The sequence below is a fragment of the Giraffa tippelskirchi genome, chromosome 10 (genome assembly GCF_054371585.1).
Source record: "Giraffa tippelskirchi isolate mGirTip1 chromosome 10, T2T-mGirTip1v1.2.pri, whole genome shotgun sequence".
NCBI classification, from domain to species: domain Eukaryota; kingdom Metazoa; phylum Chordata; class Mammalia; order Artiodactyla; family Giraffidae; genus Giraffa; species Giraffa tippelskirchi.
In genome coordinates, this window is record NC_137284.1 from 137814024 (window position 1) to 137841778 (window position 27755).

General features: G+C 38.1%; 1 protein-coding gene across 11 annotated transcripts in view; it reads right to left on the reverse strand.

Annotated features, from left to right (window-relative positions):
* Window positions 1-27755, reverse strand: part of CEP41 (centrosomal protein 41) — a 49765-nt gene that overhangs the window by 11749 nt on the left and 10261 nt on the right. For 10 of the 11 annotated variants that reach the window (XM_081537069.1, XM_081537062.1, XM_081537065.1 and 7 more), the window contains 4 exons: window positions 21703-21766; window positions 7042-7089; window positions 2742-2803; window positions 1440-1509 (listed from right to left, as the gene is read on the reverse strand). In XM_081537069.1, the coding sequence (XP_081393195.1) occupies window positions 1440-1509; window positions 2742-2803; window positions 7042-7089; window positions 21703-21766 (244 nt within the window). Of the gene's footprint in view, window positions 1-1439; window positions 1510-2741; window positions 2804-7041; window positions 7090-11148; window positions 11257-21702; window positions 21767-27755 lie in introns of all 11 variants that reach the window. The other variant, XM_081537068.1, reaches the window with a different exon arrangement.

Here is a 27755-nt window from a genome sequence, read left to right on the forward strand (position 1 = left end):
CCTACTTTACAAGAGCCTATTTTGCTCTGCAAATTTATCTCAGAAGAGAAAATTGCATGTGCCCATATGTCCTGGTGTTGCAATCTCGACATTGAATTAAAGGACAAAATCCAGGTACTTTATAATAACCAGGTTAAAACTGGGAGTACTCATATGAGGAGACTCAATTATCTCTATTATAAAGAGCCCTATTTCTCTGCAGTGTGAGAGGCATCCGTCAAAAGATAAATTCCTGTCTTTTTCAGATTCTCTTTATCCTCCCTAACAAAAACAAGTCCAGGGAAATGACAGTTGAGTTGTACAAACCCGGTGTTCAGACTTCCTGAGAAACTTGTCTTGAAATCAGAAGTCAAATTCCTGGCCTACATCAACCTTAACAAAACATATCCCCCTTCAACAAGCAGCCGCACATTGACAGCTGAGGACTTCAGAATGAATAAAGACCTTTGCTCTGTGGATGCTTGTCATGATAGTACACCTAAGAGGCTTTCTTTTCAACTTGGTATTTAAGAAAGGCGATCTGGTGCCTGTCTGTCTTTCTAGCCTTATCTCATAACCCTCCCTCAGACCCCAGCCAGCCTGGGTTATGTGATTCCCCAAACACGCTTGGACTTCTGCTCCGTGCCTTTGCTCAGGCTGCTCCTCAGCCTGAGACAGTCTCACCCTTCACTTGCGCCTGTTGAGATTCTGCGCCCTGAAGGCCATGGTGCGCACGTGCGCACGTGTGTTGGGGAGGGACAGGGTGTGCACGTGCGCACATGTATGGGGGGGACACGGTGTGCACGTGTGCACGTGTATGGGGGGGACACAGTGCACACGTGCGCACATGTGTTGGGGAGGGACACGGTGCGCACGTGCGCACATGTGTTGGGGGGGCCACAGTGTGCACGTGCGCACATGTATGGGGGAAACGGTGTGCACGTGCGTACGTGTGTTGGGGAGGGCCACGGTGTGCACGTGCGCACATGTATGGGGGGACACGGTGTGCACGTGCACACGTGTATGGGGGGACACAGTGCGCACGTGCGCACATGTGTTGGGGAGGGAAACAGTAACAGAAAGACAAGGTTACTCATACGACAGAAATTCATACGACTCCATGTAAGCAGAGCTGTGTCTTTTTCATTTTTGTAGTCTCATAGCACCTAACTCTGCGGCCTGTACATATACACAGAGCAGTAAAAATATTTGTTTAAAAAATTAATTAGTATATTAAACACATTTAAAATATTTAAGACTAAAAATGTTACAACCAGTAAACCAGACAGCTTTTTTTTTAAAAAAGAAATAAGAATTAGCAAAGCACCAGATAGCATTTCTCAGAGAGTCACAATCTAATTACAGACAGATACATCAAAGGCCCTGTGAATACAACAGCACAGGATCCCACCGTCAAACGGTCAATTTGTTATTTTCCCCAAATCCTCAATTCTCATTACCTTCTAGCCTTTGAATCTCCTCAGCTGTCACTTCCAGTGTTTGATCAGATAGGGATGCAACCTGGATGACCTGATAGAAAACAGAATAAAATGTGTAGATGTGTGTATGTTTGTCTTTAAACAGAGGCAATTCTGTTTTTAACGGAAGACAAGGAAATATCAAACATCAAAGATCTCCTGTTTTAAGAAACTGTCAGTGTCCACAGTTGAAGACTACATCTCAGGTCTTCTTACTTTGATGGCAGTAATTACATTACATTTTCTTCATTCCAGAAGAAAAAACTTGTTTAAAACATTACACAATTAACTTAAAAGACCAAAAGGATAATTTTGGACAAGAAACATAAATAAGAGTTTAAAACTGCCTTCATATATATTCTAGTTTCAATATAATATGCTATTTCTTAAAAAATGCATAACAGCATTGTATTAGAAATTATTCATGCAATGAAGAAATAAATCTAATTATGGATATACTGATTATAATGTTGTACACCCAACATACAGTTTTTAAAGTACTTTTCTGTTGTAGGAAATGATAAATTAGGAGATTGTGATTAATATACACATACTACTATATATAAAATAGATAATTAACAAGGACCTACTGTATAGCACAGGGAACTCAATATTCCATAATAACTTATATGAGAAAAGAATCTGAAAAAGAATATATATATATATAAGAACTGATTCACTGTGCTGTACACCTGAAACTAACACAACATTATAAATCAACTATACTCCAATAAACATTTAAAAAATGGTACGTAGAATTCAAATTAAAAAATAAATAAATCACTTTTCACAACTTAGCTCATAAGACTAACATCCACCTTGAGTTGCACATCACTGGAACCCTTGTCTGGGGGCCAGAGAGACATTTTGTCCATAATTTTCAAATGAAAGAAGAAAGTGACTTTCCTAAAGTAACAAAATAGCCCATGGCAGAAAGACTTGGAAAAAGAGTACAGTAATAGATGGGATATTACCTGCTTTCCACAGAGAAATATGTCCAAGCAATAAAGAACCCAGAATCCTGGATTCTCAATATTAAGATAAATTGACAAGAAAAAGTAAAACTTAAACTACAAATTTGATGATTAAAAAGTAGAATGTATATTTTACTGTATAAAATTATTTTCAAAGAAAAAAGTTTCATACCAATTAGCCCTCTCATAGGTGAAATATAAAGAAGCAGAAGAAAACCCTCTGCAGACATTACCCCGAGTTGAATTTAGAAATACAGAAAGTTGCACAAATTAGATAGTCTTTACTCCAATGGAAGATCATTAAACTTACCAGCTGGGCAAAAGTTGTTACTTTTAGTCTCTTGAAAAGCTCATCTTTTTTGTATCTATAATCTGCAAAGCAGAATGGGACAAATATTTTTTCAGGTTTATTTTGCTTTCTTGGAGGTATTAATTCTTTCTGGTCAAGAAATTTCATCAAGAAATGTACCCAAAAATGGTATATTTTTCCAGTTATTTACATGTATTTCCTTGTATTACCTCATTTGATCCTCATGATAGCCTCAGAATTAAATGTGGCAGGTGTTGTATCATTTTTGCTCTGGCCAGGAGAGGCCTCAAGCTGAAACTCTAAGCTACCTTTTTGGGTCCAGCGATTTTACCTCTTCCCTTTATTTTTATTGGTCTACAATTATCCTTACTATGCTGTCTCTACTTGGACCACATTGTATTGCATACATTTTTGTTAAGTCCTTTAAATCCTTTTCAGAACAAGCAGGGGATAAATATCTGAATTTTACAAATGAGGACAGAGACCCAGAGAAGCTGAGGTGCCCTAGGTCAAGAGCTGGTAAGACATTTATACCCCACTATTCTATCTCTGTCCTAGAAAGAGAATAATTACTCCTGAAGTTACAAACTATGCTAGAAACAGAAGACGACCCTTTTTTCCTGGAGTACAATACTGGGCACAAACTTATGACTGGTCCTGATAATCTCTTACATCAATTTTCCTTCAACTTTACTTCAATAAAAATCAACTTATTGCAGTTTTGCAATAGGGAAAAGTTCTGGAGATCTATTGTACAACAAAGTAAATATACTTAACAGTACTGAACTGTACACTGAAAAAGGTTATAATAGTAAATCTTGTATTGTGGGGGTTTCTTAAAACAAAAATTAGAAAAAAATGAAAAATCAACTGAAAACATCAATATTTACTCAGTGCTATCTTTATAATTCTGAGACATAACTCAAACTTTTACATTTGTTTGTGTTAATAATTCTTCACATATTAAACAGTTTTAAGAAATACAGCCAATCTCACTTTATTATTTGTCCCATAGAGGCATGTTAAAAGCTGGCCTCCCTAAACTTTTCTGAAGAAGACTTGCCAATTCTGAAGTTTGCAGCATTGAACTCCTGCCCACCCCTACTCTTCACTCCTCTTCTAGGTTTACATATTGGCATCCTTGACTCCTTAAATACTACCTCATTATTTCAGAATTACTGAAGGTTAGCTGGATAATTACTTTAGTCTCATAAACAAAGAGTCCTAGCAAAGGAAAGGATTAAAGGTACTTAATATTATTTACTTGGTTATACTAACCATTCCCATGAATTTTCCAAAAAACCAGCATAGACCAGATAGCTACTTTGGAGGATAATGTGAGCATGGTTTACCAAACACCTTGAGACTCAGAGTCGGGAAATGATATTATCTTAAAAACACACCTTCTCTAAGTACCTCAAGACTCTTTCTGATGAGGAACTAAAGCTTCTCTGTTCTAAAATGTCCTAAAGATAGCAATTTGGCTAAAAATTGATCTTTCTTCCAGGAAATTCTTAAAACAGTTTCTTCTAGATACAACAAGGTAACAAACCTAGATGCAAAGCAGCTTCTGAAACACATCAGGATGCAGACCCAAATAAGCTGAGCAGAAGCTTTAGAAAGTGCAACTGAACTACAGTATTTCTCTCAGTTGCCACCAACTTGCCCACCCAAAGTCATTTATATAAATCAAAATGGCAGTAAGTCAGCCAATGAAAATAGTCAATAGCTTTCAAAGTAGTTTGCACTGTGGTATTTATCCATTGCTATTCTTTTGGTATAGTTAACATAGTTGGAAATACTACTCTAGTTCTTCACGTTCTATGTACAAAATACACACATTAAAATCCTCTTTAAATAGAAATCACCTTAAATAAGAAAACAGGCGCTGCTGTTTTCCAATGATCGGCATTTCCAGCATCCTCTCATAAGCACTAGAAATTGCACTGCACATTTAAGCCTGAACTCTACATACCTGGTTCTGGTTTAGAAGGACAGCCATCATGAGGACTTTCTGACATTATTACTCAGATAAAAGATTAAGCTAGACGTTTTACAGTAAGTCTTAAATTTTATAAAAAGGATAACTTGGAAAGCTCTGTCAGTCTGTCCTTGCAAGGGCGAACAGAGCTTTAAGAATGGAGCTTCTGCTACTGTAGCTTCTCCCAGACTCTATAATGGAGACAAACAATCCTAGTTTCAGATATGTTATCAAGTTTTGCTTCTCCGGTAAGTCTGGAGTCTAAGTGTATCTCTCTCGAGTTACTGTAAGGACAGAGACCTAACTATCTAGGATGCTTCACACCGGGGCCAACCAGTGTCATCTAACCACCAGAAGCCAAGAATGGGCTTTGTGAATGGTCAATAGACACAGGGTGTCTGTTTTCCCCAGGCAGAATTGAAAGAATATTCAGATCACAAAGGAATTCTGCGTTTTCAGGGTTCTGTTAAAATGCGTTATTAGCAAAGGGAAGTTAGGCTCACAGTGGAAGACAAATCAAAGAAAGTAATAGGACAAGGTTTGTGATTTCACAGAAAGACATGGCATCTAAGGTAATCTGAGAAAAGGGATGGGTTTAGGATGTCACAAAACAAGGCAACATTCTCCTCCTTCTGACCCAAAAGAATACCTACAACAGAAGATGGGAAAAGAGAAGGAAATATTTTCCAAGATGTAGATCCCAAACCAGAATCTGCAGTAATTCTAGCTGGAGAATCAGCACAAAGTGTGTGAAACAAGGTGAGAGGAACCTCCTGTCTTACTAAAAGGAAGCCCACAACTTCTAAAGAGGGAAGGTGAAGTAGGCATTTTCAAGGACTCTAACCCACAGGTATTTCTTTTCGGAGATAAGCTCCATTTAAAGTTTATATATCACAGAAACCACATTGTGCTTTTATGAGGAATATTTTAAACAGCGTTTCAGCAAGCTGGGTGGAATGGGACAATTTTTATATGGGACAAATTTTGGTGTGGATGGGTGAGTTTACACTCGGCTACCTATGCTTAGGAGGTGGAAAAGGCTACAAACCAGAACAGAAGCAGGCCAGTTGAATTTTGCTCACAGTGGATGAATTAAGGATGACAACAATAAAGTTTAGGTGAGTAAACAAGATTTTTTTCATAGTTTAAAAATTTAATATACACATATATATGTATGTAAAGTGGAATATTTTACAGATACATAACATTTTAAATATATAGCATAAATGTATAAAGGATAAAATATATAAGAAAAAAAGGATACTGTGACATTACACATTAAAAAACAAATGTCTATAGCATCAGTCCTTATAGCTGAATGTAGCAAATAACAGATTCAGCACGGAGCTGCTCCTGAGTCCATGTCTATTGTCTGGGGTTTCTCAATACTGCAGCAATTCAAAAGGAACAGGAACATTATCATTTAAATTAAAAGTCCTGCTATGTAAAAACAAAAGTTCTGGTGAATTCTGGATTTGTAATATTTTCTTCCCAGAAGGTATAGTCCTGGCCAGGTCCTGAACTGCTAGAGCCAGGTCCTGAACTGCTACCAATCAGAGCACCTCTCCGCTGCCATTAGCTCAATACTGCCCTAGCACTGGGTTCTCCTACTGAAGCTATGAGCAAATCCACCTTAGAAAACAGATGTCCCTGCTTCTCTGATGCTGGCTATGATGTGTACATTTTACATCTGTTTTGGACACAGATTGAAAAATTATGATTTTGTGCAAGGGCAGTGCACTCAGTGACTAGAAGCATATCTTTGCTGAAGATTAGTTTTTTAAAAGGATGTGCATGAAATATGATTTTTAATTAAAAGAAAGCTGACTGCAATGAATTTATAATGCATAACACCACTTTAAGAATAAGCTCTTTCTCACACCTCTAAGTCTTTCATGAATACTGTCAAATTTATACTAAAAAGAATGCTATGAAATAAGATATTATTACTATCTTAGGTACAGAGAAAATAAGAAAGTAGGAAACATTAAGTACCTTGAATACAGATCATAAAGACTGCAGTACAATGAAACTGGAAGCTGGAGTTCTCACTGCTTAACTAGAGATTATTTCATATTCCAATGTTAATATCTCCCATGGGATTTAAGGTGGGCAGAACTCAGACCCAAAGACCACAACCTCAGCAGCTGACCCGATGGTACAGTGTTTCCCACATCCTTCAAGGCATCTGCCATGCTCACCTGACTCCCATAGCTTTGTATGCGAGTCACCTGTAGAGTATGGTTAGGATCGTTAATAACCAACTTCAAGAGCCACTATAGGGTTCCATTACCCCACACCATAAATAGTGTTACTCACTTTTTTTGATCTCTTCTAGCTTCTCAATGTATTTAGTCATACTGTTACCTAAAAAGAGAAGGATTTTAAATATGCTTTTAATGGAAGAAAATGACGTCTGAGCCTTCCCATCCTGTTTTTACAGAACTGCAGTAGACAAATGGATCAGACATAGTAAATAGTCTTTAGGATTATACGGCATTATTAATAGATAAGGAATCCAGGGAAATGTTTTGGTCAAATGTGTTAAGCTGAGGTGCACACTCAATAAACATTAAGAAGTCCCCCCAGACACTACAGATGATCACTTTATGTAATTTTTTTTCTTTCCGAGTTAAGTCTTTCATCCTCCATTTATTCGCCCCGTAAGCTTTTTTTGTGGGGAAGGTATGCAGAGGAAGAGAAAGAAGCAACAACCTCTGAATGTCTAAAATGAGCCGCTGTGCCTGGCCAAGTAACCCTTTCCTCTTCGCTTAATCTTTGTGGTTTCCTTCTCTTCCCTGAGCTTGGTCTTCCACTATTCATGCTGATACTGCAGCCTGAACTAGACCACACAGTCTGTACACCAGTATTCACCATGGATTTGATTTGCTGAGAAATAACAGCAGATACTCAGCACTGTGGGGAGTCCCCCACCCTCATGTTTTATGGCCTGGTTCTATAACACTAGGTTCTAGCCAAGGTGGTTTGGAGAGTTTTCATGCATTAAAACTGGGCCAGGATTCTTATGGTTTCCGAATGAACTAAAGTCTGGTTCTTAAGCCAGGGGCTATTATTTTTTACTGAGCATGCTTCAATTTGATTCAATTCAGCACAGCAAGCTCTATCAAGCACCTAACATGTATAGCAAAAAAAAGGAAAACATTAAAAATAATTTTTCAATTCTAAAACTGTGCTCCTAACTTTTAAGCCTTGAGAGCAACTAGTCAGGTTCAGTCACAAACTTTGGGTAAAAGAAATGCTTCCAATTAATGGTATGAACTTATGTTTTCAAGCACTGTCCTGAACTTTTCTTCATGTGTAGGTGAGAAGCAGAGAAAGAAAATTCTTTCTCTGAAACCCAAAGCACATTTTCAAAAAACAACTTACATCACTTGTTATTATTAAATCTATACCATCATGGAATAAAATTTCACTGAGTTAAAACATTCTTTTTTCATCTGACAACACACAATCCCCAGATCAGAACTGAACAGCAGGACTGATTCAGTGTAGTCCTGGACCCAAACCATATCCTTCCAAAAGCTCAGAGAGACGTGACCGTAGTAGGGCTGCTCAAAAGCCCTGAGGCTTCTCAAGATAGACACTGAGAACACCTCAGAAGAGATCCAAAAAGGACCAAAGACCAAGGCTGGAATCAAATATGATCTTTTCTAGGTTCTTCAGACTGGAATGAACCTGAGATGTTGACCAGATCTCCACAGTGGAAACCATGAATCCTTCCCAGACTCACAGCCTCTCCTGTGCAACTCTGCACTTGGGCGGGAACTCAACTGGTCAGTACTCGGGTTAGAAGACAGCGCAAATGGCATGCTCTTCACTGCCCCACAGTCTTATTCTTAAACGACTTTATAGGAGCTTCTGGTTGCATGTTCCTGGGCCCCTTACAGTGCCAGGCTGCTGACGTGCCAGTTAGTTTCTTTTCATTGGAGAAGCTTCAGGTCTCCTTCCAGAACTGTCGAAAAATTGAGGTACAAAAAGGTCCACTAACTTGTCCGGAGACATAGCAAGTTAGTAACCAAGTCGAGATTAGTATTCCCAATCTCCTGGTTTCTAACATGGCTCACAGAAACACACTGCTTCTCTAGCTGTGCTGTTTTAAAAACATGATTTCACTGTGAGGTAAATATGTAGGAAGTGTTACTTTCTTCATAGTAGCAGGTGGGAACCATTTCATGCTCTCAAATTCCCTGAGGCACACTATGCATGGGAAACAATAGCCAATCTTATCATATAGTCTTCATTATTAAAACACTGCATTTCCAGTCTATAGCAGTTTCCACTAACAATGTATCTAAAATCCATTTCTCTGTTAACATTTTCAGAATATTTACACAGCACTTCATCTTTGTACCAGCAGAGCTTCACAATGACCCTGTGAGGTATGTTTTCATTCCTACTGATTATTTTTTCCACTAAAGGAGAAGGCAGAGAAACAAAGTCTTTTGCAGAGGTGTACAAATACTTGGCAAAATTAAGAATAAATCTAAGAGTACTATTGATAAGAAGCTTTTTTCATTATGGCTATTCATTCTCTCCTGTAGGGGGGAAATAAAAGAAAATGGAAGATTTCTGCATTGCTTCAACTGGAGAAATGACTAATCAACACACAAAAAATCCCTAAAAATGATTTTAGAAAGTATGAAAAGTAGTATTTTTACCCCACTTCATGTACTGATTGTATCTTAACTAAGCAGCTCATCTTACTGGATCTAATTTCATCTGAAAACAGCTTTTTGACTACCTTTTAAAATGAATACAAATGAATCAATTCTATAATTGACTTATTTATAAACATTTTTATTTTATACAAAAGTAAGGAGGCTAAAAGACTACCAAGAGAATAATTTTTTTAAATTGAAATTACACATTACGGCCAGATAAATTTTCCCAGACAAGACTTTGATTAAAAAAGAAAGTCAGTGGCTCCCCACTGCTTACTGACTGAAGTTTAAACTCCTTGCTCTACTACTGAAGGCGCCAACATCTTACCTACCTCTTCAATCTTGCCTTAATTACTAAACTTGACAAACTCTCCGTGAGTCTTTGGCTCGCTAACGTATCACCTTGCCCACGTAATCATAATAGCTCACCCAGCTGGAAGTGACCTTTTCCCTCCTCTGAACTTTTACAGCACTCAGCTTACCACTCACAGGGCCTCTATAATTGTACTGCCTTATTTGTGTGTAAGTCTTATCTATCTTATTATACTGAAAGCCCCAAATTACTATTTACACACACGTAGACACAGGAACACACACACAGAATATCTTTATACTTTCCACTGTCTAGTGTTGGAGGCACTCAAAAATATTTGCTAAATGAGAAATACTATGAAGATCTATTAGCTGAAGAATCCTTATAATGGATCATATTATAATGTAAATAATCACATCCCAATTTGCTTTGAGTTTTTGGATGTCTGATTGTCTCTAAGTTATACACAACTTGATTTATATATAGTACATATATGTTACATACTACTTAAATGACGTATATTGTTTCAGGACTCAGGTAACAGAAATGTATAAGGTGGTATTTAGCCTCTACTTAGTTTATAATTTAAGTTGTAAAAAAAGATATATAAAAATGTTTTACAAGTGGAATCAAGAAAAAGAGACAACTCAACTATATTGATATTGCTAAGCAAAGATACAGCACAATCAATGAACTGAGGGGCTCATTCATTAAGAGTTTTTCCTTTGTTTTCCTATAATTAATAACCTTATTTGTACTGAGCCAGTAAGAAAAGCAAGTGATTTTAAGCAGCAGTAATCTAAAGTGGTTAAGATTTATAAGGCAGGAACTCAGTTGCTAAGAGACAATTCCACTGCTTTATTTTTCTTCAATATTTCCCTCCTCTATGGAGAAGTTCTTTTGGCTCGGAAGGAGCAGAAAGCGTGAAAAGAGGCACAGAGGTCCTTTGTTTATCTCAATAAGTTATACGAGTGCATAGTGCTTTCTGGTTTGTAAAAGGCTTTCACATACATTTCTTCCTTTGGCATAAGAAACAGAATTAAATACCAAGTAAAGATGAAGAGTACCTAGTCTGTAATGAGTTTCAGTGCTTAGGATCAAGGCTATTAGCAGATATTCAGGAAAAGTAAAGACTAAGAAGAAAAAAAGGAAATGACTAGTTTGTATGGAGATAAGAAAAGCAAGATGAATTTTTAAAAAATAAAAAATGGCTAGAAAAGACTGAGTGGAGATAGTCTATGGAATTTTAGAGAGCTAAAGAAATTTGAAATTAGATTGAATATAGATTGAAAATGAGAGAATAATGCCAGAAATGAAAGAGTGTAGGAGACTAACAAAGGGAGAGCCCTGTGGTTTGGAAATTGTCCCTTAATCAGGCTGCAGGGCTACAGAGCAGAAACCCAGAGAGGGTGCTTGAGAATACACAAGGACCCTGCGGTGGTGACTGAACAAAATGCCGGCAGGGATTTCATCGGAAGCATAATCCATTCCGGGCACAGTCTGGCAGTGCTGGGGAGCTGGGAAGATACACTCAGGCACCTATGGAACAAAAGAAATATTTGAAGTTCAAAATAATTCTGATATTTCTAGCCATGGCTATACAATGGTGTTTGAATTTATAAGAGAAGTAGCATCAGAAGGACAGAAATAAAAAATTATCTTTACCCAGGAAGAAGATATCTGGCTTTGAAGAACTCAGTAGAAGGCAATTTGGGTGAAGATTGGAGATGCCACAAAATTCTTGATTTCTTGGGATTAACTCTGAATTGCTCACTGTTTGGTAAGAAAAGATTAAAGACCCATCTATTTAGCCTAGAAATGAGAAATGCTCATTTGCTCCTGTGCCTATTTCTACTGCTCTGACTGCAGAGCTTAAAATCATACCTCAGACAGGAATTCTTTACTTTTACTTGACCTTTAAAGTCAGTCTGGTGTTTTCATAGCCAGGATTCCTCACACTTTTCGCCTTATGGCAGACACACATAAGTGATAACATTTGGACACAACATTGAGGTTTGGGCTGTCTCAGGTCCTGACGGCTATCCAGAGGGCTAAAGAGATCTGTATCCTGGCTCATAACTCACAGGCCGCTGTATTGAATATACAGAGAGGTAAGTCACACACAAAAATGAATAGAAAAAAATGAAAATCTTTCCTCTAAATTGACTTTAACATAATTTTAAAAATCTGAAACAAAAAAATCAAACACTAGAATTACGTTTCTTCCATACTGACTTTAAAATACACTGGGTTTCTGGCAATGAAGCATACTTTAGCCCTTCTAAAGGTATTATAAAACTAACTTCTGCTTCCAGGAAGATGAGGTAGGATGTACTTTTCTCTACTCCTCCAGCTAAGTACAACAAAATCCCCAGATGACCCACAAATTAGGAGGAAATATCTGCAAATTATCCTTCAGATAAGGGTCTACTATCCAGAGTATATAACAGAACTCTTGTAACTCAACAATAAAAAGAAAAATAACCCAACTGAAAAAAGAAAACAGGCCAAGGGTATGAATAGCCATCTCTCCACAGGAGATGTATAATTGCCAATAAGGACATTAAAAGGTGCTCAACATCATTACTCATTAGGAAAATGCAAATCAAAACCACAATGAAAATACCACTTCACACCCACAAAGATGACTATAATCAAAACGATGGACAAGTATTGTTGAGGATATGGAGAAAAAAGGAGCCCTCCTACACTGCTAGTGGGAATGCAAAGTGCAGCTGCTTTGGAACACAGTTTGGCAGTTCCTCAAAAAATTAAACACAGAGTTAACATCTGACCAAGAATTCAACTTCTAGGTACATAACCAAGAGAACTGAAAACAGGTTCACACAAAAACATGTACACTAATGTTTTAGCAGCATTATGGTCAAAAAGCATAAACAAACCAAACATCTATCAAATGATGAGCAGATACACAAATTGTGGTGCTGTGCTTAGTCGCTCAGTTGTGTCCAACTCTTTGTGATTCCACGGACTGTAGCCCACCAGGCTCCTCTGTCCATGGGGATTCCCCAGGCAAAAATACTAGAGTGGGTTGCCATGCCCTCCTCCAGGGAATCTTCCCAACTCAGGGGTCAAACCCAGGTCTCCCTCACAGCAGGCGGATTCTTTACCATCTGAGCCATCAGGAATAGCTATACAAAAGAATATTGTTTAGCATTAAAATAAAGTATTGACACATACTAGAACAATGATGAACCTTGAAAACATGCTAAGTGAAAGAAGTCAGACACAAAGGTCACGGTTGTATGATTCCATTTTTATGAAATATTCAGAAGAGACAAAGTCATAGATACAAAAAATAGATTAGTGATTACCAGGAACTGGTAAAAGTAAGGCATAGGAAATGACCACTTTGGGTATGGGGTTTCTTTATGGGATGACAGAAATATTCAGGTGGCGCTAGTGGTAAAGAATCCACCTGCAAATGCACGAGATGAAACAGATACGGGCTTGATCCCTGAGTTGGGAAGATTCTCCTGGAGAAGGAAATGGAAACCCACTCCAGTATTCTTGCCTGGAAAATTTCATGAACAGAGGAGTCTGGCAGGCTACAGTTGCAAGCTACATGGGGCTGTAAAGAGTCGGACATGACTGAGCGTGCATGCGCGCACACACACACACAGACACACAGAAATAGTCTACAGTTAGATAGTACTGATAATTTGACAATCTTGTGAATGTTCTAAAAATGTCTGAATTGTACATTTTTAAAGGCTGAATTTTATGGTATGTACATTATATCTTAATTTAAGAAAACATACCCAGTTAGAAAAAAACATTGAATGGAACAAGAAAATCCTGGATGGGGTAAATTAAGAGTTTGGGATTAGAAGCTACATATTACTATATATAAAATAGATAAACAAGGTCCTACTGTATAGCACAGGCAACTATATTAAATATCTTATAATAACCTATAATGGAAAAGAATCTGAAAAAGAAAATATATGACTATGCCAAAGCCTTTGACTGTGTGGATCACAATAAACTGTGGAAAATTCTGAAAGAGATGGGAATACCAGACCATCTGACCTGTCTCTTGAGAAACCTGTATGCAGGTCAGGAAGCAACAGTTAGAACTGGACATGGAACAACAGACTGGTTCCAAATAGAAAAAGGAGTACGTCAAGGCTGTATATTGTCACCCTGCTTATTTAACTTATATGCAGAGTACATCATGAGAAACGCTGGGCTGGAAGAAACACAAGCTGGAATCAAGATTGCCAGGAGAAATATCAATAACCTCAGATATGCAGATGACACCACCCTTATGGCAGAAAGTGAAGAAGAACTAAAGAGCCTCTTGATGAAAGTGAGAGAGAAAAGTGAAAAAGTTGGCTTAAAGCTCAACGTTCAGAAAACTAAGATCATGGCATCTGGTTCCATCACTTCATGGGAAATAGATGGGGAAACAGTGGAAACAGTGTCAGACTTTATTTTTGGGGGCTCCAAAATCACTGCTGATGGTGATTGCAGCCATGAAATTAAAAGACGCTTACTCTTTGGAAGGAAGGTTATGACCAACCTAGATAGCATATTTAAAAGCAGAGACATTACTTTGCCAACAAAGGTCCGTCTAGTCAAGGCTATGGTTTTTCCAGTAGTCATGTATGGATGTGAGAGTTGGATAGTGAAGAAAGCTGAGTGCCGAAGAATTGATGCTTTTGAACTGTGGTGTTGGAGAAGACTCTTGAGAGTCCCTTGGACTGCAAGGAGATCCAACCAGTCCATCCTAAAGGAGATCAGTCCTGGGTGTTCATTGGAAGGACTGATGTTGAAGCTGAAACTCCAATACTTTGGCCTCCTCATGTGAAGAGCTGACTCACTGGAAAAGACCCTAATGCTGGGAAGGATTGGGGGCAGGAGGAGAAGGGAACGACAGAGGATGAGATGGTTGGATGGCATCACTGACTTGATGGACATGGGTTTGGGTAAACTCCGGGAGTTGGTGATGGACAGGGAGGCCTGGCGTGCTGCGATTCATGGGGTTGCAAAGAGTCGGACACGACTGAGTGACTGAACTGAACTGATATATACATATATGTATAAAACTGAGTCATTGCTATACACTAGAAACTAACATGACATTATAAATCAACTATACTTAAAACTGAAAAAAATACTGGACATTATATATAAAACAAACATAAGAAGACTCTGATAGGTGGAACAAGGAAGGCAGATTGGCTAGGGACTTTGGGACCTGAGGAATGACATAATAGTTGAGCTACCTGGATGTGTGTGTGTTTGTTTTTTGTCTCATTACCCTCAACTTGGAGCTGAAGAAGCCAGAAATCCAAAAATACCAACAGATGAAAAACTTCCTAACAAAAATCTGCTACCTCCAGCCAAAGGACAGCAAGACAGCAAACTATCAGATAATAACTGCCTTATTCCACTGCATTCCACAGAAAAGCTATGTCTTACCCTTACCTGCCCACAAAGGCCAGATGGGGAATCTTGATTTTCATCTTTGTTGGGCTGTGATGAGATGCTATCAGAGTACCAAAAAGGAGGAGAAAGAGGCTGGGGCTGAAAATGTACTCAAAGATATAATTGCTGAAACCTTTTCAAATTTGTTTTCAGTCCCTGGTGGCTCAGATGGTAAAGAATCTGCCTGCAATTTGAGAGATCCAGGTTTGATGTCTGGGTTGAAAGATCTGGAGAAGGGAATGGCAATCTACTGCAGTATTCTTGCCTGGAGAATTCCGTGGACAGAGGCTACAGTCCATGGGGTTGCAGAGTCAGACACGACAACACTTTCAACACTATCAAATTTGGCAAGTAACATAAACTTCAGATTTATAATAGAAGCTGAGTAAACGCCAAACAGGAAAGACTGTTTGGTGTTTACTCCAAAGAAATCCACAGCAAGATGTTATCATAGTCAAACTTCTGAAAACTAAAGAAAGAAATCTTGAAAGCACCAACAGAAAAATGACACCTGACCTATATGGGAAAAACAGTTTGAATAACAGGAGATTTCTCATCAAAAATCAGGTGTCCAGAAGAACGTGACATAATATTTTTCAAGTGCTGGAAAAAAAGAACTGTCAACTGGAATCCTATACAAAGAGAAGATACCCTTTAGGAAAGAAAAGAAATTAAGACATTCTCATTAAGGAAAACTAAGAGAATTTGTTACCAGTAGACCTATCCTAAAGAATGGCTAAATGAAGCTCTCTAATTAGAAAGGAAAAGATAAAAGAAGGTATCTCAGAATATCATGAAAAAAAGAATTCACTAAGCAAAACTATGCTTCTTTTCAAGTACCCATGGAACATATACCAAGATAGACCATATCCTAGACAATAAAATAAACATCAATACATTAAAAAAAATAGTATATACAGAGTACATTCTCTAACCACAGTGGTATCAAACTGGAAGTCATTAACAGAAAGATAACAGGAAAATCTCCAAATACTTATAACTAAATAACATACTTCTAAATAATCCATGGATCAAAGAAGAAGTTTTAAGAGAGGTAAAAATAATACACTGAAGTGAGTGAAAATGAAAATTCAACATATAAAAATTTTTGAGACACAGCTATTAATCAGTGCTGAGAGAAATTTGTATTACTAACTATATGCATTAAAAAGAGGAAAAATCTTAAATCAATAATCTAAATGCCTACCTCAAGAATCTAGAAACAAGAGCAAAATAAACCCAAAGCAAGCAGAAAAAAGGAAATAATAACGACAAAAACCAATAAAATTTAAAACAGAAAACACAGAGAAAATTGATGAAATCAAAATCTGGTTCTTTGAAAAGATCAATAAAATGGATAAATCTGTAGTGAACAAAAAAAAGACACAAATTACCAATGTCAGTAATGAAACAGAGGCTTCACTTCAGACATTACAGATATCAGAAGGATAACAAGGAAACGCTACAAACAACTCTATGCACATAAATTTGAAAACTTGGATGAAATGTACTAATTCCTCAAAAAACACAAACCCACAACTCATCTAATGTGAAACTAACAATTTGAATATCCCCTTAACTATTAAAAAATTAAATTCAAAGTTTAAAAACTTTCAAAAAAGAAGTCTCCAGGCACAACAATTTTATTGGAGAATTCTACCAAATGTTTAAGAAAAAATTGACACTAATAATACACAATCTCTTCCAGAAAAACAGAATAGGAGAGAATACTTCCTAACTCATTTTATGAGACCAGTATTACAATGACACTAAAACCAGACAAAGACAATCCAAAAGACAAAACTACAAACCCATGTCCCGCATGAATATAGACACAAAAATCTTTAATGAAATAATAAATAGAATTTAGTAATATATAATAAGAATTATTATACCATAATTAAGTGAGGTTTACTCAATGAATGCAAAACTAGTACAATATTTAAAAATCAATAAAAGTAATCCACTATATTATCAAGATAAAGAAAAAATACGTATGATTATATCAATTGAGGTAGTAAAAAAGTATTCAATAAAATTCAATTATCATTCGGGATTAAAACTCTCAGAAAAAATAGGAACAGGAGGAAACTCCCTCAGCCTGATACAGCTAACATTATCCTTAATGATGAAAGACAATGATTTCCCTCTAAGTCTGGGGTAAAGATAAGGATGTTTGCTCCAGTCACTCTCATTTAACATAGTTCTGCTGGTTCTGACCAGTGCAATAAGGCAATAAAAGGAAATAAACACCTGTAGACTGGAAAGGAAGAAATAAAACTTTCTTTTTTTAGATGACATGATTGTCTACACAGAAAAGCCCAAGGAATCTACCAAAAACTCCTCCCTTACCTAATAAGTACTTTTAGCAATGTCTCTGGATACAAGTTAAATACACAAAATTAAGCTGTATTTTTATATGCTAGCAATGAAAACATGGACACTGAAATTTAAAAATACAATACCATTTAAAATTGCTCAGAAAAAGAGAAATACTTATCTGTAAATCCAACAAAACATGTATAGGATTTATATGCTGAAAACTGTACAATGCTGATGAAAGAAACAAAGAGTCAAGTATATGGAGAGAAATAGCATATTAATGGAATGTAAGACTCAACATAGTAATGTGTCAATTTTCCCCAAATTGATAAGACAGGTTGAATGAAATTCCTATCAAATGTATAGCAATATTTTTAAAGTGTAAATAAGATTATTCTACAATTTACATGGAAAGGCAAAGGAATTAGAGTAGCTAAAGTAATTTTGTAAAGAAAAGTAAAGTGGGAATAATCCATCTAACCAATATCCAATTTACTATATACAGGTACAGTAATCAAGACGGTGGTATTAGCAGAGGGATAGACACATAAATCAATGGAACAGAAATAGATCCATATAAATATGCCCACTGGTTTTCGACAAAGGTGAATATACAATTCAATGGAAGAAATGCAACCTTTTAAACAAACAGTGCTAGAGAAATTGGACATCTGCAAGCAAAAGTTAATCTCAATCTAAGTTGCACATCTTATACAGAAATTACCTCAAAATGTATCATGGACTTACATATAAACCTAAAATATATAACTTTTAGAAAAAATTATGATAGAAATCTTTGGGATCTAGGTTAGGCAAAGCATTCTTAGGCTTGAAAACAAAAGCAGGATCCATAAAAGGAAATACTGATATCCTGGACTTTACCCAGATTAAAAACTTTTGCTCTTTGAAAGACCCTGTTAGGAGGATAAAAAGACAGGCTACAGACTGGCAGAAACTATTCGCAAATCATGTATCCAACAAAGGACTAGTAGCTAGGATATATAAAGAACACTCAAAACTCAACAACTAAAAAGTAAGCAATCCGATTAGAACACAGGCAAAAAACACAAACATTTCAGTGAAGATGAAATACAGATATACAGATGGCAAATAAGCACACAAAGAGATATTCAACATAATAAGTCATTAGAGAAATACATAACACAAGGGCAATGATATGCTACTACACATCTATCAGAATGGCTAAAATTAAAAATGGCAACACCACCAAATGCTAAAGATATGGAGAAACTGGATCACACTGCTGATGGGAGTGTAAAATGGTCCAGTCACTCTGGAAAACAGTTTGGCAGTTTCTTAAAACACTACAAATGCAACTGCCAAACAATCTAGTAACTGCACTTCTGGGCACTAATCCCGGAGAAATGAAGGCTTATTTTCACACAAAAATCTGTATACAAATGTTTATAGCACATTTACTTGTAACAGTAAAAAAGGGGAAACAATTCAAATGTCCTTCAATGGGAAAATGTTTAAACTTGCGACTCTCTGCAATCCCATGGATAGTAGCCCACCAGGCTCCTCTGTCCATGGAACTTCCCAGGCAAGAATTCTGGAGAAGGTTGCCATTTCCTACTCCAGGAGATTGAACCTGAGTCTCTTGCATCTCCTGCATTGGCAGGCAGATTCTGTACCACTCTGCCAACTGTGAAGCTCATGGCTCATCCATACTATGGAATATTCCTAAGAAGTGAAGTCGCTTAGTCGTGCCCGACTCTTTGTGAACCCATGGACTGTAACCTGCCAGGCTCCTCCATCCATGGGATTTTCCAGGCAAGAATACTGGAGTGGGTTGCTATTTCCTTCTCCAGGGGATCTTCCCAACCCAGGGATTGAACCTGGGTCTTCTGCACTGCAGAGACTCTTTACCATCTGAGCCACCACTCAGGAATAAAAAGGGATGAACTACAAATACATGCAACAACCTGGTTAAATCTCCAGAGAACTTCCTGAGGGAAAAATCCAGTCAAAGCTATATACTGTATGATTCCATCTATATAGAAGTTGTGAAATGACAAAATTATAGAAGTGGAGAACAGATTGGTGGGAACCAGGGGTTAAGGAGCAGGTGAGGGTGGAAAGTGGATATGAAGCATCCTTGTGGTCATGGAAAAAAAGTTTTGTATCCAGACTCTTATCAATCAGTGTCAATATCATGGTTGGGGTAGTGCAGTATAGTTTTGCAAGATGTTCCTATAGGAAACTAGGTAAAGTACATGGAATCTCTGTTTTATTTCTTACCATTCCATGTGAATCTACAATGACCTCAAAAGCCCAGATAGTAAAGAATCTGCCTGCAATGCAGGAGACATGGGTTCGACCCCTGAGTTGGGAAGATCCCCTGGAGAAGGGAAGGGCAACCCATTCTAGTATTCTTGCTGGAGAATTCCAGGCAAGAATGGACAGAGGAGCCTGGTGGGCTACTGTCCATGGGGTCACAAAGAGTCGGACACAACTTAGTGACTAACACTATCTATAGACACTAACAAGTTTAATTAACAAAAACACTAGATTAAAAAATCTCAGAATATAAAAGGATATAGGCAATTACTTTGTATTATAAAAAGAAGATACAAATATCTCAATTTCCAAAAAACTGAATTATTTTCAGGTATCGTAATTGAGTCAAACTTTGGTTATGAGTTGAGGAACTGAAGAGAAAGAAATTGGTTTTCATTCACAAAACACAATTCAATTTATAGGAGGAAAAAATAATGACGTTATAAACAAATCTATATAGCTGAAAAACATCTCAGCTCTTACAAATTTTAATTTTAAGAAGGCTCCAAAAGAAAGCATTAAGCAGTCTTTAAAACATTATCTGTACTTCTCAGAGAAAATATGGTATTTTTAATAAAAGTACTTCCCTCTCAGAATAACTTTTTCCAGAAGGGTGGGTCACAGTTGCAATTATGGAGAGATAGGCAGAGATGCAGGAGCTGAGGGCATTGGTGGTAGAAGAAATGAGGCTGGAGGAAATAACTGGGACAGCGTGGCCAAAGACAGAGTACACAGGACCTCAGGCCAGGTCTCTAAAGTTGACTTCTTTATCCCACATACAAATCTTAGTTCTGTCTCCTTTATTGAACTTTAAGTAAATCACGTAATCTCTGGACTAAGATTTCCTCTTCCTCAAAGACAGAGATAACATTTTTATCTCCTCCCATAAAACAGGATATTTGCAAGGACAGATATCTGATCAGCACAAAAATGTTTGAAAGAAAGGTCCCAAGAAATAGTATCTGCAAAGCAGGCTCATTTAAAACATTTAAGTCCATTTTATATGGGGAAAAAATGCATAACAGAAGACAATAATTTTGAAGACGACTAGGAGAAAGAGAAAGAAAATGGATGAGATTTATACAGTCAACATCTCAGTTCATTTTCTCAGTTGTCTTGAGGTTATTGGTAGAAAATTCAGTATTGCTAAAGGCATGTGGTACTCCAATCTACTAGCAAAACCATCTTAATAGGATGGATTTTCCACAGCAGACTTTAAGAGGTTGAAAAAAAACTAAACAAACAACCAAAATCTCACAAGACTGCAAATCCACCAGGGGTTTGGGGAGTGGTTTTCATCCTGACACTGAAAAATGTCAACAGCATGGAAATAAGCAGCAATGCACTCTTAAATTTCATTTTACCTGAATTGCAGCACTAATTTAATTTTGTCTGGTATTTTAGTTACTCATTCAAGTCTGTCTGCCTCCACCTGAATCTAAGCTCTTTGATTGCAATAATCAACAGTTCACACTCATCTTTACATGTCCCATAGCCCAGAACTTTGCATGTAGCTGCACTCTGCAAATAGGGAACTGAACAAACATGCACCAAGTATAATCGATTACTCCCAGTTTTAAGCAATATACTTAAATTGCTTAATATACTTAAAGGTGTTCCAAGATAGAGGTGATGCCCTGGTATTTTTATTAGCCTCAGTCCTGTAACTTATTAAACAATGTTTCTTTTTAAATCAGTTTCACAATTTATAGTAAGCTCAATTATGTGAATGGAGTTTTTAAAGATAATCTGAAAAATAGCTTTCATAAGTCCTGAACTCAGAAAGACATCAGACAAGACAGTGAGAAACTTTTAGCTATGATTTGTATCAGGCATGACATACTGCTTTTTGTCAATAATCAGCTATTAAGATTTTTTTTAAGTTTTAATTTGCTAATCTTTACTCACCAGTGTCTAGTCTTGACTTGACGTGCTGATACCTTGGGTTTTGTGGTATCCTTCTGGTCAGATACTAAAAAATAAGAAAATTCACAAATAATTGGGTTAATGTTGGGAAAGGGACAAGATACTTTAACAATTAGAACAAATTCTAAAATTTAATTGAATTTAAAGATGGAAGGAGCTCTAGAGGTCCATCAGGGCTCTTCACTACAGCTTCTCCACAGGTGAAGATGGTTATCGTGTTCTGTCAAAACATTTCCATATTTTGTCAAAATAATCTCATAGCATTATGCAATTAGGAAAAAAGCTCTTGAAAGTGATTTCCGACATTGAGCCAAAATTGATCTAATTTCCACCTAGTCCACTGATACAACCTAGAATGAACCATTCCACCCTGCCTCAAGTAAGCCATTAAAATAACTAAAGGCAGCTCTTTTCTCCTTTTTAATTTTCCCCTTTAGATGATGATCTGAAGGCTGTCTTCTCTGGATGCCCTATAGATTTTATCTATACAACCCCTAAAAAATGGTACGCAGACCTGAGCACACTGCCCAGATGTTGCCAGGTCAAGACCCAGTTTGGCAGGTCTTTCCTGCATCTCCCCTGGAGTTGAAGCTTCACAGATGTCACCGTGATGGCATCTGCTCTCACAGCAGCTGGGCCGTATCATGGGCTCGGGGAAAGTTTATGGTCAGTAAAAAGCTGTCAGGTCTCCCCTGTCCTGTGCTTTGGTAGTAAATCTGAATCCAAGTACAAGGCATTTACCCATATTAAATTTCAGTGGCATTTTCAAAAGCCATTAAGAGAGGGAAGGCTAATGAATAAAGACATTACAAAATACAGTTTTCTTGCTCAGGCTTTTTTTCTGGCCTACAAGTATGAAAAGCAGATGTTCAGTGACAGGTAGCAGTGGAATCTGAGATTAGAACTGGGTAATACCTCTCCAGCTTCATTTTCTGTTCTCTCCCACATGTTCCTGGGTTGAAGTCGCCCAAATGTTCCCCAAATGTACCAGGTTCACTCAGGTTTCCAGTCTTAGCAAACTGTCAATTTGTCCATGCATAAAACTTCACTTCCTCTATAAAGGTGTCCAGGGTGAAATTAGTTACTTTCTCTCTGGCTCCTAGAGGACTGAACACTGCACTATTGTTTATACCTTGACCTTCTTTTCTAGTCTAGGATTTCCTTGAGGGTAGGGATGATAACTTACTCAAATTTGTTTTCACCCAGGACTTAGCACATGGAGGGCACCTTTACTGATATTCAACCAATAAATAAATATCTAGAATGAGGATATGGTTGTTGTTTGCTGTTCAGTAGCTCAGTTGTGTCCAATTCTTTCTGACCCCATGGACTGCAGCACACCAGGCTTCCCTATCCTTCACCATCTCCTGGAGCTTGCTCAAACTCGTGGCCATCGAGTTGGTGATGCCATCCAACCGTCTCGTCCTCTTATCATCCCCTTCTCCTCCTACTTTCAATCTTTCCCAGCATCAGGGTCTTTTCTAACAAGTTGGCTCTTTGAATCAGGTGCCCAAAGTATTGGTGCTTCAGCTCCAGCATCAGACCTTCCAATGAATATTCAGGACTGATTTCCTTTAGGTTTGACTGGTTGATCTCCTTGCAGACTCAAGGGACTCTCTTGAGTCTTCTCCAACACCACAGTTCAAAAATATCAATTCTTCAGTGCTTGGCCTTCTTTATGGTCCAACTTTCAAATCCATACATGACTACTGGAAAAACCATAGCTTTGACTGGCTGAACCTTTGTTGGCTAAGTAATGTGTCTGCTTTTTAATACACTGTCTAGGTTGGTCATAGCTTTTCTTCCAAGGAGCAAGTGTCTTTTAATTTCATGGCTGCAATCACCATCTGCACTGATTTTGGAGCCCAAGAAAATACAGTCTGTCACTGTTTCCATTGTTTCCCCATCTATTTGCCATGAAGTGATGAGACCGGATGCCATGGTCTTCATTTTTTGAATGCTGACTTTTAAGCCAGCTTTTTTACTCTCCTCTTTCACTTTCATCAAGAGGCTCTTTAGTTCCTCTTCACTTTCTGCCATAAGGTGGTGTCATCTCCATATGTGAGGCTGTTGATATTTCTCCCAGCAATCTTGATTCCAGCTTGTGTTTCATCCAGCCTGACGTTTCTCATAATGTACTCTGCATATAAGTTAAATAAGCAGGGTGACAATATATAGCCTTGATGTACTCTTTTCCCAATTTGGAACCAGTCTGTTGTTCCATATCCAGTTCTAACTGTTGCTTCTTGACCTGCATACAGGTTTCACAGGAGGCAGGTCAGGTGGTCTGGTATTCCCATCTCTTGAAGAATTTTCCACAGTTTGTTGTGATCCACATAGTCAGTGGCTTTAGCATAGTCAATGAAGCAGATGTTTTTTTGGTATTCTCTTGCTTTTTCGATGATCCAACGGATGTTGGCAATTTGATCTATGGTTCCTCTGCCTTTTCTAAATCCAGCTTGAACATCTGGAAGTTCACGGTTCATGTACTATTGACGCCTAGCTTGGAGAATTTTGAGCATTGCTTTGCTAGAGTGTGAGATGAGTGCAATTGTGTGATAGTTTGAACATTCTTTGGCATTGCCTTTCTTTGGGATTGGAATGAAAACTGACTTCTTCCAGTCCTGTGGCCACTGCTGAGTTTTCCAAATTTGCTGGCATATTGAATGCAGCACTTTAACAGCATCATCTTTTAGCTCAGTTGGAATTCTATCACCTCCACTAGCTTTGTTCGTAGTGATGCTTCCTAAGGCCCACTTGACTTTGCACTCCAAGATGACTGGATCTAGGTGAGTGATCATACCGTTGTGGTTATCTGGGTCATTAAGATCTTTTTTGTATAGTTCTGTGTATTCATGCCACCTTTTCTTAATATTGTCTGCTTCTGTTAGGTCCATACAGTTTTTGTCCTTTATTGTGAGGATTATACTACAGCAACTATTTAGTTTCTTAGAAGAGAACATTAGATTTTAAAACCTGTATCATTTGCCCTTGAAAACATAGTTAAATTACACCATGCCCTGTTGGGAGGACTGAAAAACAAATCTACATATTAAAATATCTTTTCAAATGACTCCCAAAGCATAAAAAAATAGGGTACATATGTCTTACAGAATATCTATTAGTCAGAGTTTTTGATTTTGGAAACCAGGAAGAATTTTTAAAAATTGGGATACCTACAGAAAATTATCAGCATTTAATTTTGACAAGGACATAAACAAAAACAAAGTAAAACCTCACAATTTCCATCTGCTATTTTAATATTAAAAAGAAAAAATCCTAGAATAAAAAGATCAGCTCTATAGTGTTATTAAAAAACCTCATTGATATTGTCTGTGTTTTTCATTTCACCCCAGGCAAATAAAACCTTTGTCATGGACATTTGGCATGGGTACTCAGAGGTGGAACCCCTGAGCTTCTTTATCCTGAGAGACAGGTTGGAAAGCTCCATCTGATCAGTAACCCCACTGTTGGTAAAAAAAAAAAGTGACTCTAACATCTTCTAAGATGAAGACAGAGAAGATTCTTAAGTGAGAGACGGAAAATATTCAAAGACTGAAAAGAGGGACTACAGGATGAGTTCCCCAGAGGGAGATGATACTGTGGCAAAACCAAACAATAAAACAAACAACAACAAAAACCCAGGGAAAATATGTGCCTGTTAAATTAAGTCAAGGAAAGCTAAAACTAGAATTTAGTTATCTCAGGCTAAGGGATTTTCTTTTTTCTGTCTTTCCCTTTCTTTCTTTCCTTCACACTCTGTATTTTTATAGTTTCTATATACTGTTTCCTGTTTTTAACTTTTGTTTTTCCCACTAGTTTCCTAGCAAAGCTTCTTTTGAAAGATTCCAGACTAGTCTCTGCTGAACCAGGGGGATTTGTCCATACCTCAGCCAACATAGCTAAGAAGTGAGGGTGTCTCTGGGGACCAGGTGTGGTGGCAGCAGAATGATGGGGGGAGAGAGTGTGGACAGCTGCAATGGCTGAGCCCTTCCCGCCCCCGGTTTTCCCTTACATAGACTAATGAGAAATCCATATGCTACAGGACAAAAATGTAGTGTTTCTTGCCCATTTTCCCATTTTGGTCCAAATCCTTGTTCCTGACTTTCTGGTACCAACCATAACGTAAAACTCTTGTGTTCTATCGTATGCAGAATACAGAGTTTATGGAAATGCCAGACTTTTTTCTCCTTAAAATCCTTGCTTTCAGGGTGACTGTTTCTTGACCTACTGACCAACTAGCTTCTTTTTTTCAATTACATAAACAGGATGGAATGGTGGGAAGTGAAAGAGCTGAGAAAAGCAGCTGTTTCAAGGAGGACTATTCATTCATTCGACAAAGCCTTATTGAGCACCAACCATTCATTCAGTCGACATTTACTGGGTGCCTACTAGGAGTAAGCTACCGTGCTGAGGACACAGAGGTAACAAAACACTGTCCTTGCCATCCAGCTCTCACTGATGCTGGGAAGTGAGACAAGCGAGCAGATGTCACACTGCATGATGAACAAGCAGAGGGAAGCAGGGGGTGTGTGTTGAGATTGGAATTACTTCCTGAGGAGTGACTTCTGAGCTGAAACCTGAGGGCTGAGGAAGTCAGTCAAGCTGAACAAGTAGTGGGTGGGAGCTGCAGGGTTCCTGGTAGCTGTCAGACCTGCAGGACTATGGGCAGTATGGGGTCAAGTGGGGCTAGAGGAGCAGGCGGGAGCAGAGCACAAAGGGCCTTGTGCCCATGCTGAGAAACCTAGAGTTTATTCTGTAGAGCACCGTGGGTCCTGTAGATCAAAAGGGGCCATTTTGCTCCCCCAACTCACAGGGATATTTGTCAACGTCTGGACTGGGTGGTGGGTAAGTTACCAACATCTAGTAAGTAGAGGCCAGAGATGCTGTTAAATATTCTACAATGACAGGAGGAGCCCCCCAACCCCCAGAAAGAATTAGCTGGCTCCAAATGTCAATCGTGCTTAAATTGAGGAACCCTGGTGTTGATGATGGGAGTAACTGAAGAAGGTTTAGGGAGAAGGGATGGGATCCTATTTCCATTTTAGGAAGATCACTCTGGCAGCAACCTAAAGAACTAATAGGATCATATTCAAGAGTGGAGGCACAAAGATCAGGTAAGAGGTTGTCCTCAGAGAATCTGTGGTCCTAAGAAAGTGGCAGTAAAGGTGAGAGGCAGACAGTTTAAAAAGTCTTTAAGATATAAAATCTTTAAAACTGACCAGTGTAACAGGGGAAGGGCAGTGATTGTTGTTGTTGTTCAGTTGCTCAGTCGTGTCCGACTGCTCGTGACCCGTGGACGGAAGCCCACCAGGCTCCTTTGTCCATGGAATTTTCCAGGGAAGAATACTGGAATGGGTTGTCATTTCCTCCTCTAAAGGATCTTCCCGACCCAGGGACTGAACCTGTGTCTCTTGCATCTCCTGCAGTGGCAGGCAGATTCTTTTCCACTACGCCATCTGGGAAGCCCAAAGGACAGTGATACTATTCCCCCAAAAAATGACTTAAGGAGGAAGCATATATTGGAAAACATCATGTATTCTGTTTGGGGCATTTTGAATATGAAGTATCTGTGGGTTATCCAAAACGGAAGTGGTAAGCTGGATATCTAGGGGGTCTGCAGATCAGGAGAGATTTCTGAACTAGAAAAAAACAAGATTTGGGGGTTGTCGGCATGCAGGCAGCAGGAGAATCACCACTGGAGAGTGTACAGGCTGAGGGAAAAAATCTCCAATGTTTATGGTCAGGTGGAGAAAAGCATTGTGGGTGAAACTTGCAAGAGGCCAGAAGAAAGTGGGTCATGAGAATTAAAGAAGGGTTTCAGGAAGAAGGGAATGGTCAACAGCGATTGATGCTGTCAAGTCAGAGAACAGGAGGTCAAATATGAACAAGTGAACAAGAATGTGAAGTCAAGTGGACCATAGGAAGCATCACTACGAACAAAGCTAGTGGAGGTGATGGAATTCCAGTTGAGCTATTTCAAATTTTAAAAGATGATGCTGTCAAAGTGCTACACTCAATATGTCAGCAAATTT